This window comes from Rhyacophila brunnea, unplaced genomic scaffold (genome assembly GCF_057557595.1).
Source record: "Rhyacophila brunnea isolate RB1 unplaced genomic scaffold, BYU_Rbru_1.0 scaffold_15, whole genome shotgun sequence".
Classification (NCBI taxonomy): domain Eukaryota; kingdom Metazoa; phylum Arthropoda; class Insecta; order Trichoptera; family Rhyacophilidae; genus Rhyacophila; species Rhyacophila brunnea.
Window position 1 is genome coordinate 2,475,882 of NW_028232806.1, and position 18,897 is coordinate 2,494,778.

General features: G+C 34.0%; 1 protein-coding gene across 7 annotated transcripts in view; it reads right to left on the reverse strand.

Annotated features, from left to right (window-relative positions):
* pio (zona pellucida domain-containing protein piopio) overlaps positions 1–18,897 on the reverse strand; it is a 72,921-nt gene that overhangs the window by 36,706 nt on the left and 17,318 nt on the right. For all 7 annotated transcript variants that reach the window (XM_085942668.1, XM_085942662.1, XM_085942665.1 and 4 more), the window contains one exon: positions 246–380. In XM_085942668.1, the coding sequence (XP_085798794.1) occupies positions 246–372 (127 nt within the window). In that variant the 5' untranslated portion in view covers positions 373–380. The remainder of the gene's footprint in view (positions 1–245; positions 381–18,897) is intronic.

Consider the following 18,897-nt stretch of genomic DNA (forward strand, 5'->3'; position numbering starts at 1 on the left):
TAATAAGATCATATGGGCCTCCACAAAGGGAGGTTTGTATCAACAGGTCTTGTTTTTACGAGAAATGGATGTCAGCCACTTGTTCAACCTATTAGGTCCATACTCTGACGCATACACAAATTGAAAAACAATATGTGTACTTGCCAGACCCAGTATTCGAACCTGGGACCCACGACTCTATAGGCCGGAGCTTAAGCCGCGCGGGCATCGTGGGTGTAATAGTAATAACCACAAACATTACTTACCATGAGAGTGGGGAAGCTGCGCCGTAATGGCAAATGGCAAGATGAAGAGAAAATGAAGAGCTATCGCCATCGTTGGGAAGGCAAAGCCACTCCTCGACTGCACCGCGTCTTTTCTTCTGGTGAACATTTTGTAAACTGTGGACAAATGGAAATACATATTATTAGAGTGAATTCATTTCCGACACAGGTATTATTATCTTCTTACTTAGCGACGGGCAAAACAACGAGGGCAGGGAACACAACATTTATGAGAACTGTCGTACCATACTAGCTACTAGTGTTGCGCTGGTCTTATGTACAACTATATAATCTAAATTATATTCTTACAAATAATAATACAATTATTAAGTTAGGTACTGCTAAATCGATTTGTTTTGATTTACACTTACACCACGCTACGGTGTTCGCCCAGCATTCTCGGAAGCCTTTCCATTTTGTTTGATCATGAATAATGATAAAGAAATATTTCAAATAAGTAAAAAATGTATTATGCCATGAATATTTTTGTTTCAATGCAAAATCAGACCGCGTGAAATAGGTTTAATAGATCGACGAAGCTTGTCAAACTGTGCAGCATTCAACTTTACTTGGCCACATCAAGCGAACAGGATTTCTTTTAGGCCGCATACAAAATATTTAAACAAAAGTTTTTAAAACTTTCTTATCAAACAATACGTCTTAGGGTTTTCTGTTAAAAGAAAAACAATCTTCCACAATCCATGCACGGGAGCTTTTTTAGCTCTTCTACAAAATAAAATTACCATAGTTAATACACATAGAAACATTTCTTATTTAGAGTTCACAGAGATTAATCAATAATAACAGAGAATACTTCAAACGGTACACGAAAACAGATTAACAAAATAAGATGACTCACTCGACCAAATAACCTGATGAACTTGCCAAAGGATTAGTTAAGTTCACGTAGGTATCACATTTGACAACCAGAAACTTCACATCAAATCAAACCTTCAAAGAATGACGCTCCGATGTTGCATATGAAGACTGCGCACATCTACTTAGCGACAGTTGCGCATAATCTCTCAAAACGTATAAATATTTGGATACGGCGACCGGTGAGCTGGTATAGGAATGACCAATTCATATGTGTGCTTATGAGTTCTGGCGTCTTCGACTCGCAGCCCGAGACGCATGCGATTTGTCGATAGCAGCACTAAATGTTTTTTTTTCAAAATAAAAAGTTGCATTCGACCAATCTGCGGAGCTCCATTTTGCAACGTGTATTTTGTGAATAACGATGACGTCATATCGACGTATTCGTTACGTTGTAGACGAGAAGAGTTTTGTTGTGCGATCCTTCGTGCGATTTTCAGCGATACAGACATTTTACACCTAACATTTGACACATTCACAAAAACAATTTGCGAAAAAACATACAAAACTAACTTCACACTACCGCAATAAATACCAAAGCCTACTCCCACGCACTCTCACCCATATATACACACGCACGTAAACACATACCTTATATTATATACTTATTTTAAAGTTGTTTCTTCTATCTCACATTGTTTTAGTTTAATATAAATGTAATAATAAATGTAGAAACCCATTATTCGTCCTTGTATATTATGTAAAAAGTTGTAATATGTACTTTCAATGTCGACTGTGAGGTTTCCCAAATAAAATAAAATAAAATAAATAAAATCCGGTAATATAATATCATTGGAGCAGGCATAAAGTTAAAATATTCAGCACGTAATGTTTAAGAACCACTTGACTGTTAGCGATGCAACGACCGCTTGTTATAACGCATTATGTCTAAAATACCTACTGATCAACATCGCAATCCAACATATTAAATGGAATCTTCCGTTTTTATATCGTATCAATCATGTTAAGTGTGTGTCGACAGATAAAAAAACATTTAGTATAACATATTTTCTACATTATCAGATAGATGATCAATATGTAGCTATTTCCCGTTTAGAAAGAAGTGGTAATGCCAGTTTAAAAAAATAACATACCTTACTAATTTTAAATGATTTAGTAATTTAGTTAGGATAGGTACCAGTGGCGAAGAGTGGAAGTATGCTATTCAGATCCACCATAAATAGTGCACATTAGACTTTGTAAGTCTTACGTATTCGTTTTTATTGAACTAAGACAACATTTTACAGAGGGTGTTGGTTGGTTTTAAAAAAATCAATTAAACCTTGCGAAAACCAAGCCATAATAGATAATAGTAAAAAAATACTCGAATATCTATACAATATCTAAAATTATGCAATTAAATCATACATAACTTTAGATATTTTATAGGTAGAATAATATTTTTTATCTATTATTGTTTGGAATAGGGCTTAATTAAAAAAATGAACCAACAATATATTGTGTAATAATTATCTACTTAATCTTGATCCAACGAAAACAAATAAGTATGAATGGAAAAGTGTGCTCAATTTTGTCGTATCGCCTGAAGTATACCAAAACTATTATGTTTTGGTTTTGGCAGGGTTTAAGTAATTTTTAAAAACTAACCAACACCATCTGTAAATTGTAGTCTTTGTTCAATAAAAACAAATATGTATGACTAACAAAATTTAATGTGCACTAATTATAGCGGATCTTAAAAGGCTACCTCCACTCTTCGATACTGAGAGGTACATAATGTGTAGCAGTGATAATGTACATAGGAAAAGTGCCGCCTTTATGCAGACATATAATGCCTTGCCCTTTCATTTTTAGTTACAAATTATTTGGAAATTCATTAGGTAGTCGAACAAGATATTATTGTCCACGTGTTAAAACTGTGAACAAACAATCACCTCTAATGAAGCCAATCGCACTTCAACTTTTCAAATGAGGAACGCCCCCAAATTTGTCAGTACTATACGACCCAAAGAGGTTTGACCAGCGCTCGAAATGGAAAAGTTAACGAACCGGAACGCTCGAAAATTTTTTGAAGATATTAACATTACTCCTAATTATCAAATTACATTAATTAGAGTATTGCATAAAAATTAGTGTTCGATTTTTTTGTATATTATGACCTATCTAGCTTAGACCGTTAAATTATTTTTCCACGAGGCGGAGCGATAATTTTACCGATTTCACGAACCGGAACGGCGCTCCGGTGCGCTCCGGTCCATTTCGAGCCCTGTGTTTGACGGTCTTTAATACACGGCCATATATTTCCGATACAACATTTCACGGTGAAGTGTGATACGGCGAACTGCATACGTACAAATTTCATTGACACGATATCCCATAGGTGCAGGAGGTGCCCGGTTAAAAATGACAAAAGCCTGAGACAAAATCAAGTGAATGTATTTTCTGTGTGCTCAGATTAGGGACGTTAAATTTGCTTTTAGAAACTACTTTTACTATAGATTATTCGGTTTTTTGTTAGTCATATTTAGTAAGTCGGTGTGAACGGTATTGTATTATATTTTCTTAAGATATTATCTATTTAGCTCACCTGTATTATAACTTCCTTGTCACATACATATATCATATACCCATCACTCTGTACCATTTTTTATCACACTGCATGTACATAGTATATAATACCAATTACTTATTATTCGTTGTGTAAATAAATAAATTTGAAGTTTGAATTCTAAATGTCATACGCACAGAACAGATAATAAAGAGAATACCGATAGGCTATATTCAATACCCCGCATATTGATGCACGGTTTTGAATGTTGAGTGTCCTACGAAAATGAAGCATGCATTATGCACGTGCAATAGTGTGTGTAATACACCAACATTAAATGAGCGTAAATGCATAAGCCGAGAGCAGTTTTCAGTATTCGACGTAAAACGTATTCTTGACACGTGTGTCTAATCCGGATTCTTCCTTACTCGAGTCGGTTACCTGCTATCGCCTTACCCGTTCAGTTCACATTATTTATGAATTCCCTGGTCATACGCCTAATGGGGTAAATACGCCGGCAAGTACCGAGCAATCTCCTGTATTCTGACCTGTTAGTCTTTTGAAAAGACTACATTGTCATTTGCAAAACTTGTATGAAAACGACATGGAAATATTAATTACACGTATTTAGGTAGAATATTGTACAACATTGATATATGTATGTTTTTAGCGGGTTTCCTAGTCCAGTTTGCAAATCAATGGCTTCTCAACCTAAGGTTACCCAGTGAGAGCCAGTTCCATCATAAAAGCACAATATAACCCGCAACCCACATTGAGGTGCATGTCACGGTGCATATCGCCTACTTGCACGGGCTGCCGCTACGGAGAAAAGTGTGTAATGTCGTTGTTCTTGGTGTTTATAATGTTAAAATCAAACTGATGCTCCCATCCCGTAGCACATTTTGAACCTTGTTGAAAATACTCCCTTTGTTGCATAATTTTATTAGTATATTACATTGAAGTCACAATACTTATAATATGCTTTGTCAAGCGTGTATGTTTCTGTAATATTTTATTTCTCTGGGTACCTACTGTAATTGGTACCCAATACTTTGGCCCAGCGCTCGAAATGGAAAATTTTACGAACCGGAGCGCTCGATGATTTTACAAAAATATTAACATAGTTATCTAAATTTAAGAGTATTTTATAAAAATAAGTGTTAGGTTTTTTTTGTTCTATGGCCGATCTAGCTCAGACGGTCAAATTATTTTCCGACGAGATTTTATTAATCGGAACGGCGCTCCGGTGCGTTCCGGTCCATTTCGAGCCCTGCTTTGGCCCCATATACTGAAGTGGGCCCACCTAACTATCGCCAAGGTTAAAGGCGGTGTGACGCTCTACAGCAGCGTATTCTAAATGGTATTAATTGGTTATATTTAAGGGTATTCAGTGTATTTTTAGTGATTTTTAATACAACCGGTATCCAAGAATCGATACACAATAATCAAAAATTGTATCACATATCTAATCACATATTTTAAATTGTTAATGGTCACTAGCGTCGCAGGCAACTTTTTTTACTATTAGAGCAAATTTGTCATGTGTGTTTATCTCACTTATCTGGTTGACTCGCCACACCGGGCCCTCCCTGAGCCCAGGCCTCCTCTTGTGGTGGCCATGACCAATACCCTTGTAGTGTGTAAAGCAGTATTAATTTAAAATACATATCGATGGCCTAATGTTAATATCCCGTAAGGGACTTTTTTACAAATTGTGCAGGAAGCTAAAAAAACTAAATATTTAATGTCACGTATCTGACTGTTAATAGTTCATACATGTTGTAACTACATAGCATGCCAATAACCCGTAACGTAAAAAGTGGAAAAGCAAAGCACATAATGCCTAATATAACGATAACATCCAATAAAATGTCACATTAATAAAGATATCCATCCAAATTTGTTATATTACTTACTGTTTTACCTTTTAAATAATTCGAAAGTGACGTTTTGAAGCTGAATTCAACACACGCCATGCAACACGCTTGACAGCTTATAGGTTATTACAACGGGCTATTACACGTTTATTCCTGAAATGTTCAGATATGGGAAATTCCTAAAATGGCTGTATCATTTTTATTAAAATAACTTACTACGGATATGGGAATTTCGCAGTCGATGGGCAGTATTTTTACCACGTTTTTATTAGTTCATATTCTTGTTTGTCCGGTGGTTGTTTATCCAGTACAAATCTTGCAATCGATTTTTAATACTTTGGACGCGGAAGACGCGCACGGCGCGTAATGGCCAGGCGGCCGATCGATGTAATTAACGTGCATTTTAAAGGGGGCAATTAAAATCTCATTATCTCTTCAGCAGCGAAAGCGTTAACTAACTTCCCGACATTTGAAACTTTTATAATATATCAGGACACGATGCCATTGCATTCTTCTGATACCTTTAGCCATCGTTAAGTAGAATTGAATTCATTTTCAGTTAATTCTGTTTTGTATAAAAAGTTATTTCGGAAGAAATCCGTAATCCAATCCACTATAATTGGTTGCTAAGGGGGTGGTCCTAGCAACTAAATGATTAATATATACGTGCGTTACTATGGAAATCAAAATGACTTTTCAGTATTCTATACTTGTTTGTTGCAACATAGCAAAAAAAATGATTTGTTGACAATTGCCTTATTTGTCCTAAATTATTAATATAATTGTCAAGTTTATATGATTCAACACAAAATTTAAAAACGTGGTATTTAAAAAGTTCTTTTTATCTTGTAATTATTCTTGTTTTCAATACATCAAAAATGCATTTTCGTCATATAGGTCAGATACGGGGTATTGACATTAGAACATCGATATTGTGTACGGCTACAGGTTAATAAATTTAGATCATTTATCGTCCGGATATAACGTTTTTTCCCATGTTCCCAAAAACAAACAAATAATTAAATTATCTATGATATTTTTATGCTTAAGGCGCTATGTTTTTATTTCGTCTAGGTACAGACAGCTGAGTGAAAGGCTATCGTTATAATTTAATTTGAAATCCTTTCTAATGGAGTGAGACCGCAGTAGAATGTACAAATTTATCGATTTTTTTTGCAGTAATAACAGTGGTATAATGTAGTTACAGTAATAGATAATAAGTAATAATTGTCCAACAATTAAATAGCGATTTACTTACCAAATCAACATTTTGTTCGTTGACTACATTAAACTAAATCAACAGTAGATATAATAATGTCGTGTTCGAAAATTTGTACATATGCAGTTCACCGTGAAATATTGTATCGGAAATAAGATATTATGGTCATAACCTATTCGCTGCGGATCTTTTAATTAATATTTAATCAGGGGCGCGACAACCCGGTGTGGGTCCTGGCCTCCACCAACAGTCCCTATCCAGTGTGGCCGCTTTCCAATTTGGTACCCCCAGAATACGGCAGTCACTGGCAGCTCCATCCAACCAGCGAATCTTTGGCCTCCCTCTTCTTCTACGTCCTATTGGATTGCTGGACATCACTCTCTTTGCCGGTTCATTGTCATTCATACGGTGCACATGACCTAGCCATCGCAGTCTCCCAATCTTAATTGATTGACGGCGATTTTAACTAGTAGTTCTTAATTCAGTTGAACGAATTAAGAACCTACTGTAGTTATACGTTGTTTTATTTCATTTAACCAAACACGGAATTATATAAGTTATTAATATATTGATAAAAAAAAGAAATCTGTGTTATCTACATCAATAAAATACCTGATTAACTTTATAATAACAACTGAAATATTGCTAAATAGAAAATTAGCATTATGTATTATGAATTTATGTAAATATCCATACCCCGGAAGCCTTCAAACGGTAGGTATCTACCTATATACATTGATTAGTAAGTATGGCAAACTAAGCTCCGAAGAACATTGAAAACAATACCATGTAGGAATGTAGATACTAAAGATGTTGAAGAAAACTTTATTCTATAAAGATTGAGCATAAATATATGAAGGTGAAGCAAAAAATGTATTCCAGCAGGGATATTCTAACTAGGACGGTACAGTATCCTCCACGTAACCTTGCCATTATATACAGTGACATGGATTTGTGTGTTCCTATACGCAACCGTATAATTATTGTATTAGTAAAAGCCTGGCACTTGATTGGTTGTACGCCGTATAATTGTATTAGTAAATTCCAAGCATTTGATTGGTTTACTCAAGTTTTAATTTAAAAAAATCTATTCCACATGGCAAGGTGACGTGACGGCTACTCTAATACGGTACCTATTTTTATTAATTTTTTCTGGTTAATTTTATACAATGTTGACAATTCACAATCTTATCTAATAAGCAAGCAACTAATTGTATTTTTTTGTTATTCTAAATATATTTTAATTTGGTATTACGTCCAACTTATATTATGTATTTATCTATTATTATATTATTATTATTTATATTATTTGATTAATAAACACAGAACTGTTTTATGGTTGTTTATTGTTTAAAGACTAGTTTAATATTTTCCAACAATATGGCTGTATTATTTTTCTCTATTGCGGATAAACACAGTATGCGAGAACGATTATTCAAATGAGAGATTATTTGTGAACTGCTTGATTGAAAGGTTTGATATCGACTACTCCTTATAATATAATATGTATATTATAATAATATAAGTTCGATTAACGCCAGTTTATGGCATCTGTTTTTTTACGAATACTTCATCATCAACTGAGACCGTTAGTTCTATCTTATCTCGATAGATATTACTATAAAGTATGTATGTACCTACATGAAGAGTTCTATAATTTTTGTACTAACAAAAAAAATCGGATATCTTAATTTTTTTCAGCTTTAGAGGACCGTAGATTTTTTAAAATACTTTGCAGAAGAAGGGATTCTTCAGAATCTGTTATGACCATGGCCCCCAGAGGGGAAGGGGGCTGACAGAGATCTTGCCTGGGGGCCCGGGCTTAGAAGGGGCCTGGCGTGGCAAGTCGACCAGTTAAATGAGAAAACACACACACCACAAATTTGCTCTAATAGTAAAAAAGTCAGTGAGTGCCGATAACTCAAAATCGCTAAAAATACACGGAATACCTATAACCCTGGGGTTCTGTGGAAACCACTTGGGGAATACTACTGTAGAAAATTACACTGCCATTAATCTTAGCAATAGGTAGGGGGCCCCGGCATAGATCCTGGTTTGGGGGCCTGCTTCAGGATGTGGGGGCCATAGTTATGACCTTATTCATGGTAGGTAGATAATAATGTAAAGTCGAACTTGGTTATTACGAGGAAGATGGGACCGACTGAATTTGCTCGTTATAGCCATTACCTGTTATATCATTATCTTAATCGTTATATAACATTTTTCGCACCACGTTCTATTTAAGCATAGAACATAAAAAATCGGAAAACACCAATTAGGTACTTAGACACTTAAATAGTGTCATAAACGTAATCCGAACCCGGTCTAGTTAACTGCCCGGTCGGATTGTATTGCTTAGGGTCGAAAATGTTGTTTTTAAACGATCGACACATTAACAGTTTTGTTCGGTATACCCGAGAAGTAGCTCGTTATAAAAGTGAATAAATGTATGGAGAAAATCATAAACTAAAATATCAACGAATGTTTACACATTACATCCGAGATCTCGCTATTTCCGTGATCGTAATAACCAAGTTCGACTGTATTACCAAAAATATGACGCATGAATGTAACAATAGGACAGTGAAGATGACCGAAAAAGAAAATTAAATTACTATGCTTTGAAATAATATTATACTTAATATGTGGGTGCACTTTTTTTTTTAGAAAGAAAACAAATTATTGGTTAGTCACCCAGAGTGGATTAACGGTAAGTTTATTCCGATACGTTAGTCACAGGACTGCAGAACAGTCTTCACAAAGGCATATCTTTTCGGATAGCGGTTTCTGTGATGATCGGCGCTTGTGAAAATAGACGACAGCGTAAATATGCAGCGCGGAGACTCGAGCGGGCGGGCAAGACAAAAACTCGGAGACGTCGACGGGCGGGCGAGACGCAAACCCGGAGAGTTCAACGCACATACGAAACCTTTCGGCGCCGAAGATTGCGAACGGTTTTTCGGATGGCCTGCAGCACGTAACGTTACCGCTGACTCTGCAAGATTGGTTTCCGAATGGGTTCGTTTACCTTTACTTTTTTTCTGTTTCGTAAGGATATTCTTTTGTAAAAATGTATTTAGCTTAGTACATAATAAATGTACATCTACGTAGGTATAGCCTTGACGTTCTACAGGGACACTGTTGTACGCTAAAAACGATTTGCAGTTGTGTTGGTGTTCTTTGATAGTATTGACACAGGGTGTGCATGAAGAATTACGGTAAATAAGCATATTTTTATGACTTATTGTTTTAATAATTAGTATGTTTGATTCATAAATTCATTCAGAATTCTCTTCTCGTTGGAACTTAAAAATATGCACAATTAAATCATTATTTACGTAAAGTATTAAATAATAATATAATAAATAATAGTATTAAATATATATTTTAAAAGCAAGTACGAACCTATAATTCGCGAACGTCTATTTATTTTAGAAATTTATACGATTGCATAGCGCCGATCTGTCTCGGCACCGAATCGTCCTAGACCCGTTGTGGGGGGGGGGGGGGGTTTAAGGTCCAATATATCAATATTATTATCAGTGTGTCATCACTGTCTCAATAATAATTGTTTGATTGAAATGATTTGATTTGTGGTTTCATTTTATTGTGTGGCCTTTAAAATCACCCAGTGCATCGGGCATCAATATCCCTAAACCTCCACTGGGCAATAATAATTAATAAAGCACCTATTAATTATTAATCAAATTTTTAGCTTATAATGAATGATCAAGTATAATAATTCATATGATTCATTCTTATAATACAAGATACTTTTTGGGTCGTATAGTACTGACATATAATTCATATCTAAATAAAATACGGTTTTTGTCGGCTTACAAGAAGCCAACAGCGAACAAATTTTGAAAATAGCCGATAAACTGGATTTTTTGTTAGATTACGTTAAGTTTTCATTTTTGAATTATTCATGAATTTTACCAAAATCAGCCATTAAAATTGAATTAATGTTGATTGAATTGAATCTAATAAAATTGGAGACTGTATAGTACTTATACGGTCATCTTTTTTCCGATAAGTAAGCTCACGGCGAACTGTGCCACGGTGAAATGTTTTACGTACAACTTACATATAACCGTTTATACTCTTTAGGTTTAGTCTATAATGTTCGTGTCTCGTTTTACTTAATACTAAAATGATGTATTGCAGTCTCTGTTTAACGCGTCCATGTTATTATAACAGACGATGATGTCATGTCTGCATTGAAATACTGCGACCAGCTGTAAAATAAAATTATTGGTATTTCATTACCGATGATGAAAATTATCAAGTTATCATTTTTTTATATACAGCCTGATAAAATATACGATTACATCAAGATACGAGGGAGGGTCAATAATTCCTTAGAAAAAAGCATTAAAAAAGTTTTTATTTTTGTATTTTTTTTTTATTTCTCAACATAATCTCCTCGGAGCTCAATACACTTGGTTAGACGTTTCTCAATATTTTTTAAACCGTCAGAAAAATAAGTTTTCGGAAGTTCCTCAAAATAAGCATTTGTCCGATCGAGGACTTCTTCATTTGAAAAAAAACGTTGTCCACTTAGCCATTTTTTTAAGTTTGGGAAAAGGAAAAAGTCACTGGGGGGGCTAAATCTGGCGAATACGGTGGGTGGTCGACCAATTCGAGCTTCAATTCTTCAATTTTAGCCATTGATCGTAAACATGTGTGAACACGGGCATTGTCCTGATGAAAGAGGATTTTTTTTCCTGTTTAAATGAGGCCGTTTTTCTGCAATTTTGTTTTTTAGCTGGTCCAATAAAGATGCATAATAATCCCCTGTTATTTTTTTTCCTTTTTCCAAATAGTCAACGAAAATAATTTCACGTGCATCCTAAAATACAGTAGCCATAACCTTACCAGCTGATTTTACGGTTTTCGCCTTCTTTGGACATGGTTTGCCTTCGCAATCCACTGCTTTGACTGTTCTTTCGTCTCGGGAGTATAGTGGTGTATCCATGTTTCATCTACAGTCACAAAGCGACGAAAAAATTCATCCGGATTGCGTTGCATGAGCGACAACAGGGCTTTAGAGGCCACCACCCTATTGCGTTTATTGTCGACTGTGAGCAAACGCGGCACCCATCTTGCAGAAATATTTTTCATGCCCAATTTGTCATGTAAAATAGAAATGACGCTACCTTTTGAGATCCCTGTAACCTCAATTATCTCACTCAACTTTAATCTTCGGTCACTTAACACCATATCGTGGATTTTATTGATCATTTCTGGTGTAGTCACCTCTACAGGACGTCCTGAGCGTGGTTCATCCTTTGTTGATGTACGACCACGCTTAAATTCATTTAACCAGTTATAAATAGTTGCAAGTGAAGGAGCAGATATGCCGTGAACTAAATCCAACTCATTTTTTATTTCCTTTGCTGTTAACCCTTTTATATTAAAATGTTTAATAACAGCCCTAAACTCAATTTTCTCCATTTTCCATTTTTCCATTTTCCACAAGCAATTTTTTTTTTTAAATGTACGAGAAACACACAACAACCCGACCAATCTGATTGAAACTTCGCAGCATACTGAATCGGTAGTGCCGCTGCATGAAAACAAACCGCTTACAGTACTAGTCGCGCCACCTGTCGGCTTTTCTAAGGACTTATTGACCCACCCTCGTATTTCAGTTAGTGGCGACAGGTGATGGTTGAAAGAAGGTAGGCTTTAGTAGGTAACAGAAAGCAATTAACTTAGAGCAGCCATATTTACGGGACTAAAATTACAATAATTCAATTAATAAATAAATAATATAAAAGAATAATAATAATAATAATATGAAAGAACCATTTTATCTATTATAGTTTGTAATATTAATACTATCGACTGAATGTACTTGATGGAATTTGAATTTAAATTCTAATGGATTCAAGCTCTGCACTATTCCATTTAAGTCGTTTTTGCGACCCGGGTTTCATATTGTATTTTTTGTGACCTTTGAGTTGATAGGTAGGTAATGGAGTTTTTATCTACTTTACTGTATTGATTTATTATATAAACTAGAGTTAAGAGTGTTCGTTATCAGTGTGTGTTTACCTTTGGTGAGTGTACACGGCGCCTGAAGATGCCGAAAGGCAAGGGGTCGCAAAAAACGACTTAAATGGAATAGTACAGAGCTTGAATCCATTAGAATTTATTATAGTTTGGTTTAGGCAGGGCTTCGAATTAAATGAATTAACAATGGTGTAATATGTATTCTTAATCCAACGAAAACAATTAAGTATGAATGAAAAAGTTCGCATGATTTTGTCGTATCGCCCAAAATATACCAAAACTATTATGGTTTGGTTAGGCAGTGTTTAATGGATTTTTAAAAACTTACCAATACTATCCGTAAATTATTGTAGTATTAGTTCAAAAAACCATATACGTATGACTAACAAAGTTAAATGTATACTATTTATGGCAGCGCTCGAAATAGAAAAGTTGACGAACCGGAGCGCTCAACAATTCTCTGAAGATATTATAGTTGTCAAATTTTATGTGTATTTTATAAAAATAAGTGTATTAGATTTTTATTATATCGACCGTGTTTAGGAAAAAGGGCGTAACCCTCAGAGAACAAATTTTACAGGAGGGGCAAAAAACGTTTTTTGAATGATTTTGGTTTAATATTTTAAAAAAAAGTAGTCACATACATTGGGTGCATGATGATTGATGATTTGGTGTAATATCTAAAGAAGTTATTACAGAAAAATTATTAAAATTGAGTGTAAATGCTTTTTTCCCTAAACTAAAACTTATTTGAAGCTCAATTAAAACCTGAATTTAGATAATAATTTTCCATTTGCGGTTTACTTCCTTTTTACAGAACTTGTATTTAGTTGTATACATTGTTAATATCTAATAAAACCACTTTTCGAAAAATCGAGGATTACGCCCTTTTTCCTAAACACAGTCGATATGGCCTATCTTGCTCTGACGGTCAAATTATTTTTTCCACGAGACGGAGCGATAATTTTACCAATTTCACGAACCGGAACGGCGCTCCGGTGCATTTCGAGCTCTGATTTATGGCAGATCTTAACAGCCTACCTCCGCCCTTCGCTGTTGACATAATATATCTATGTATATTATACAATATTGAATTTATGTTGGAATCTTATTACAAAACATTTATTTATATTTATATCGGTTGAAGAGTATCTAAGTAATAAATGCATTCATAAATAATTGTTGCATAATGTCGTATTTGAGTTTTTTGAATAATAAAAATATATTATATAATTACTGTTACAGTCTTATATGTTTACATAATAGATCGATTAATACATTAAAATACAGTTTGACATTAAAGTGTTGTTATATGATTAAGATTCTATTTCCTACATCACAATGGCCACCCCAGGCATATAAGAGACTCTTTAACACTGCAGTGGCTACAATATTATTACCGTAAAGGTATATTTCCGTCACCACAATCATTGTTTAAATATAATTATCGACAACTAAACAACTTAATGTACTATTCTTGTTGAAACAGGATCTACAGTTCGCTCATTGATTTAGTTTTTACAGTTTTCATTCTATAAAGTCTTTGCAAACGTTATTGCAATTATTAGATAACTGAATTTCGAGACAGTAATTTTAATAGAAATTATTTCAATCGATTAGTAATGTTACCATACATTTACAGTATATTGTTTTTTTTTTTTTTTTAGGAATATATTCCATGTCTACAATATTGTCAAATTTTGAGTAATTACGTATATCACTTTGGACTGATGGTAATGAGTTTAATTAGTAATAAAAAATATAAGTACATAACTTGAATACGGTAGCTACAACACTAATAATTCGAATAGCTTCCCAAATTTGATGACATGCAGTTCTACACAGATAAAATACCTCCCCAACCCTCTTTCGACATCTTGTGTAACCAATACAACCTCAGATACTCACACGGACGACACTCACCAGTCCCCCCCGCTAAAAGCCTAGCCGATAAATGATTAATGTAGACCAGTGTTTTTCAACACTTTTACTAAAGTGGCTCACTTCACCCTCAGCAAAACTCATTGGCCATTTCATATAATGAAATAGACAGTCCATCCAATCTCAAGAATTCCATGATAATTCATACAAAATAACTTTGGATTATACCAAACCTTTCTTATATTTACGATTATAAAGATTATAACGATTATAAAGATACAGTATTTTGTGTATGTACATATTAAAATAGCGATGGATAGCTCTGTTGCTTAGAGAATAGATCGGTTGGTATTTTTATATATTTGAAATATCTTTAGGTTAGTTAAATATATATTTTAAAGCTTAGTATAGTGTCTATGCCACTGGTAAGTGGACATGATGTTCCCTATAAATAAAGAGTGAATCAGACAAGCAAGAATCAAAAATGATCACGCAGGCCAACAAGTGAAAAGTGAACAATGACAAAATTGCTATTTATTTATTGTTATGAGTGTAGGTTGTTAAAAGATTTGATGTTATGTTTATTATGCCATTTTAAAGTAAAATTTAAGAACATGTAACGACACACTCCTCTCCTCTCCTCTACAACGAGCCCGAAACGTCGAGGAAAGAAGGAAGAAGTACACGCGGTGGAAACCCAAGAATTCATTACAATAAAAAACAACCGTGAAAGTCTCAAACATTATATCACAACGATTATGTAAATTGTAAGTAAAATGTTTCACCGTGGCACAGTTAACCGTGAGCTTTCTTATCGGAAAGAGATAACCGCATACTATACGGTCTCCAATCTTATTAGATTCAATATGAACATTAATTAAATTTTCATAGCTGATTTTGGAAAAATTCGTGAATTCAAAAATGAAAACCTAACCTAACAAATAATCCAGTATATCGGCTATTTTCAAAATTTGTTTGCAGCTGGCTTCCTGTAAAGTGTAAACCGACAAGAACCGTGTTTTATTTAGACATGAATTTTATGTCAGTACTATATACGACCCTAAGAGGTTGGACGGTCTATACATTAAATCAGTAATCAACGTTTTTAAATGACACATAATTATTCATATTAACGAATACCCCAATATATCGGCTATTTTACCACGTTCTTATTAACTCGTATTCTTGTTTGTCCAGTACAATTTTTTCTTGTTTGTCCAAGATTTGTATTGGAAGATTGAAGATATTTAAGTAACTTCCTGACTAGCTAGATATTTGAAACTTTTTGAATATATCAGAACACGACGACAATGCATTCTTTTAATACTTTTGGCCATTTTAAGCAGAATTGAATTCATTTTCAGTTAATTCTGTTTTATATGGAAAGTTATTATTGTTGGTTGCTAAGGTGGGTCCTATGAATATGAAATGTCAAAATGACATTTCAGTATTCTATATTTATTCAGTATTTCTATCAAGTACAAAAAATATATTTATTAATACATAGAATTGTCAAGTTCATATGATTCAACAGAAAATTTAAAAACGTGGTATATAAAAAGTTCTTTTTATCTTATAATTAAGTATTTAAAATTTGTTTGGTGCTGGCTTCCTGTAAAGTGTAAACCGACAAGAATATTGTTTTATTTAGACATGAATTTTATGTCAGTACTATACGACCCAAAGAGGTCGGACGGTCTTTAATATACGGACATTTATATTTCCGATACAGCATTTCACGGTACGGCGAACTGCATACGTACAAGTTTCCGGACACGACTGTTATTGGGCCTCATGGAAAATATCTTATTTCATGGATCACCGTATCTACACACGTTGAATCGCAAGAAACGCAATATTGATTTACCGCAAACTATCTGTTTGATATTGACTGTCGCAAATCAAAACGACCTCGCGAATTTGAGACAAGGTTCCCACGAGTGTGTGTTAAAACTTGAATATTTAGCTATTTGTCTGATTATTTCAATTTTGAGTCTTATTAAAAAGTAATAATTATTCTCATTTTTGATAGTAGGTATATTTAACCTTACCCAGATAATTGCATGCGTGAATATAAAAATATTTGCTTCAACGATAATATAGAAAGTGTGAATATTTTTGGATAATTTATTTCTATAGAATTCGGAAAACTTAAAATAGTTTAACGAATCTATTAATTGTATGAAGAATACAGTCATCAGTTGTGTATTATAAAGACAACAAGTAAATTAAAATAAACACAGAATAATCAAATGAAAAATAAACTGCTCGAAATTAAAACTGAAGACAAAGCAAAGAGCACCGAAGCTGTAAATAATATTATAGCTTTACGTATTACGTACCTGTCAACCAGTGGCGAAGGGTGCCTGTTGAAAGTGGGTAGGCTGTTGTAGTAGGTAACCGAAAGATTGACTTGAATTTTGTTCATCATCAGTATTTTACTGAACAAAAAAATGTCACCTGAGTGCAGAATTGTTCTAACTCACATTTGAAATATTTTACAGAAGTGTCCTTTGAATAATCCTATTTGAGTTATGTATTATTCATATAAATACATTTACTTATGTATAATTTTTTTCGTCAATAGTTCTACTAAAATATAATGTATACATTTATTCCCCTTCTTGGTCGTACACTCATGGCTGAGGATTGTGACCACTTTTTAATTTTTACATTACATTTTGAGCGACCAAAACTTTCCATCCTTCTCGATCTTCTGCTTCTCTTAGGGCAGAATGAATGGTACCCCTAGTCAGCTCTTTCACTTGGTCGCTCCAGCGTGCAGATGCTGAGAGCGTCTCTCCAGGTTGTCCAATCCGCTTTCAGAATTCGTCTGACATATTGTCGAGAGCCGTTCCTTTATCTGCATTCTCTGGATGATTGACACAGATTGCAAAAAATACGATGACACGTCTTACCCACTATATGGAAGGATCGGAGAATCTCGATTTCCACAAAAATGATGCTTGTGCAAACATTAGTGTTTTCTATATTTTTATACGGAGTCGAGACATGGACCCTGAAGGTAAGGGAGCGGAAGGCAATTGATGCCTTTGAAATGTGGTGCTGGCGCCGAATGCTTTGTATTTCTTAGACGGAGCACATTTATTTATACAAATAATAAATAATAAAAGCAGTATGTTTCAAAGAACTCCCTTCTAAAATATTTCAAATTAAGTTAGAATAGTTCTGCATTCAAATTATTTGTTCAATAAAATACTGAAAAAGTAAATTTTTCAGTTACCTACCATAATAGCATACCAACCTTTAATTTTCACCCTTCGCCACTGGCTGACAGGTAAGTTAATACGTAATGCTATAATATTATTTTATAGCTTCTGTGCGCTTTGCTTTGCCGGAGTGACTAATTTCCTTGTTTTAATCGCGATGGCACGACGGCTGTGCTGTGTGACATCACCGGATGTCGAGTTCACCGAAGAATTAAAATACACCTTGAAGATTGAAGAAGACATTGTTAATAATTATAATAAAAAAAAACGACAGCTCATTCTACCGTCATTATTGTTTCATTGTATTTACGCTGGTTAAAGATATATAATATATTAGTATAAGTAGGTTTTGTTTATACTTATTCAAATACGTATATTATGTATAAACTTGATTTGATAGAAATAAAAAAGGTTTCAAGTCATACCAGCGCTTGAAATGGTCAATTTTACGAGCCAGAGCGCTTGATAATTGTCTGAAAATATTGAGATATTTATCTAATTGTATGTAGATATATTTTATAAAAATAACTGTGTTCGATTTTTTGTTTTATAGCCTAGATATCTCAGCGCATCTATTCTATACACAATACTACTTTCGGCCGCTAAAACAGCTATATAGGATAGGAAAGTATCAAAATATTAGCACTTATTGTAACAATTACAATACATTAATTGTAATTGTTACAATAAGTGCTATTTTTTAATAGCACCTCTCTTGGCTATGATAAATTTCAGAGCGAGATAGTTAGTTTTGACTATTTAGACGGCAGTGTAATTGTTACAATAAGTGTGCAGTATTGTATATAAAATAGATGCGCATATGGGCAAATTATTGTTTCTAAAAGACAGAACGATAATCTCGGGGATTTCATGAGCCGGAGGTGCGCTTCTGTGCATTCCAGTCCATTTCGAATCCTTAGTTATACACATTATATTTTATTATAAAAATCGATGTTTTTTTTTAAATAAATATAAATTATATTAAAACTATAAATTTTAATTATTCAAACAGTTTCACTGCATT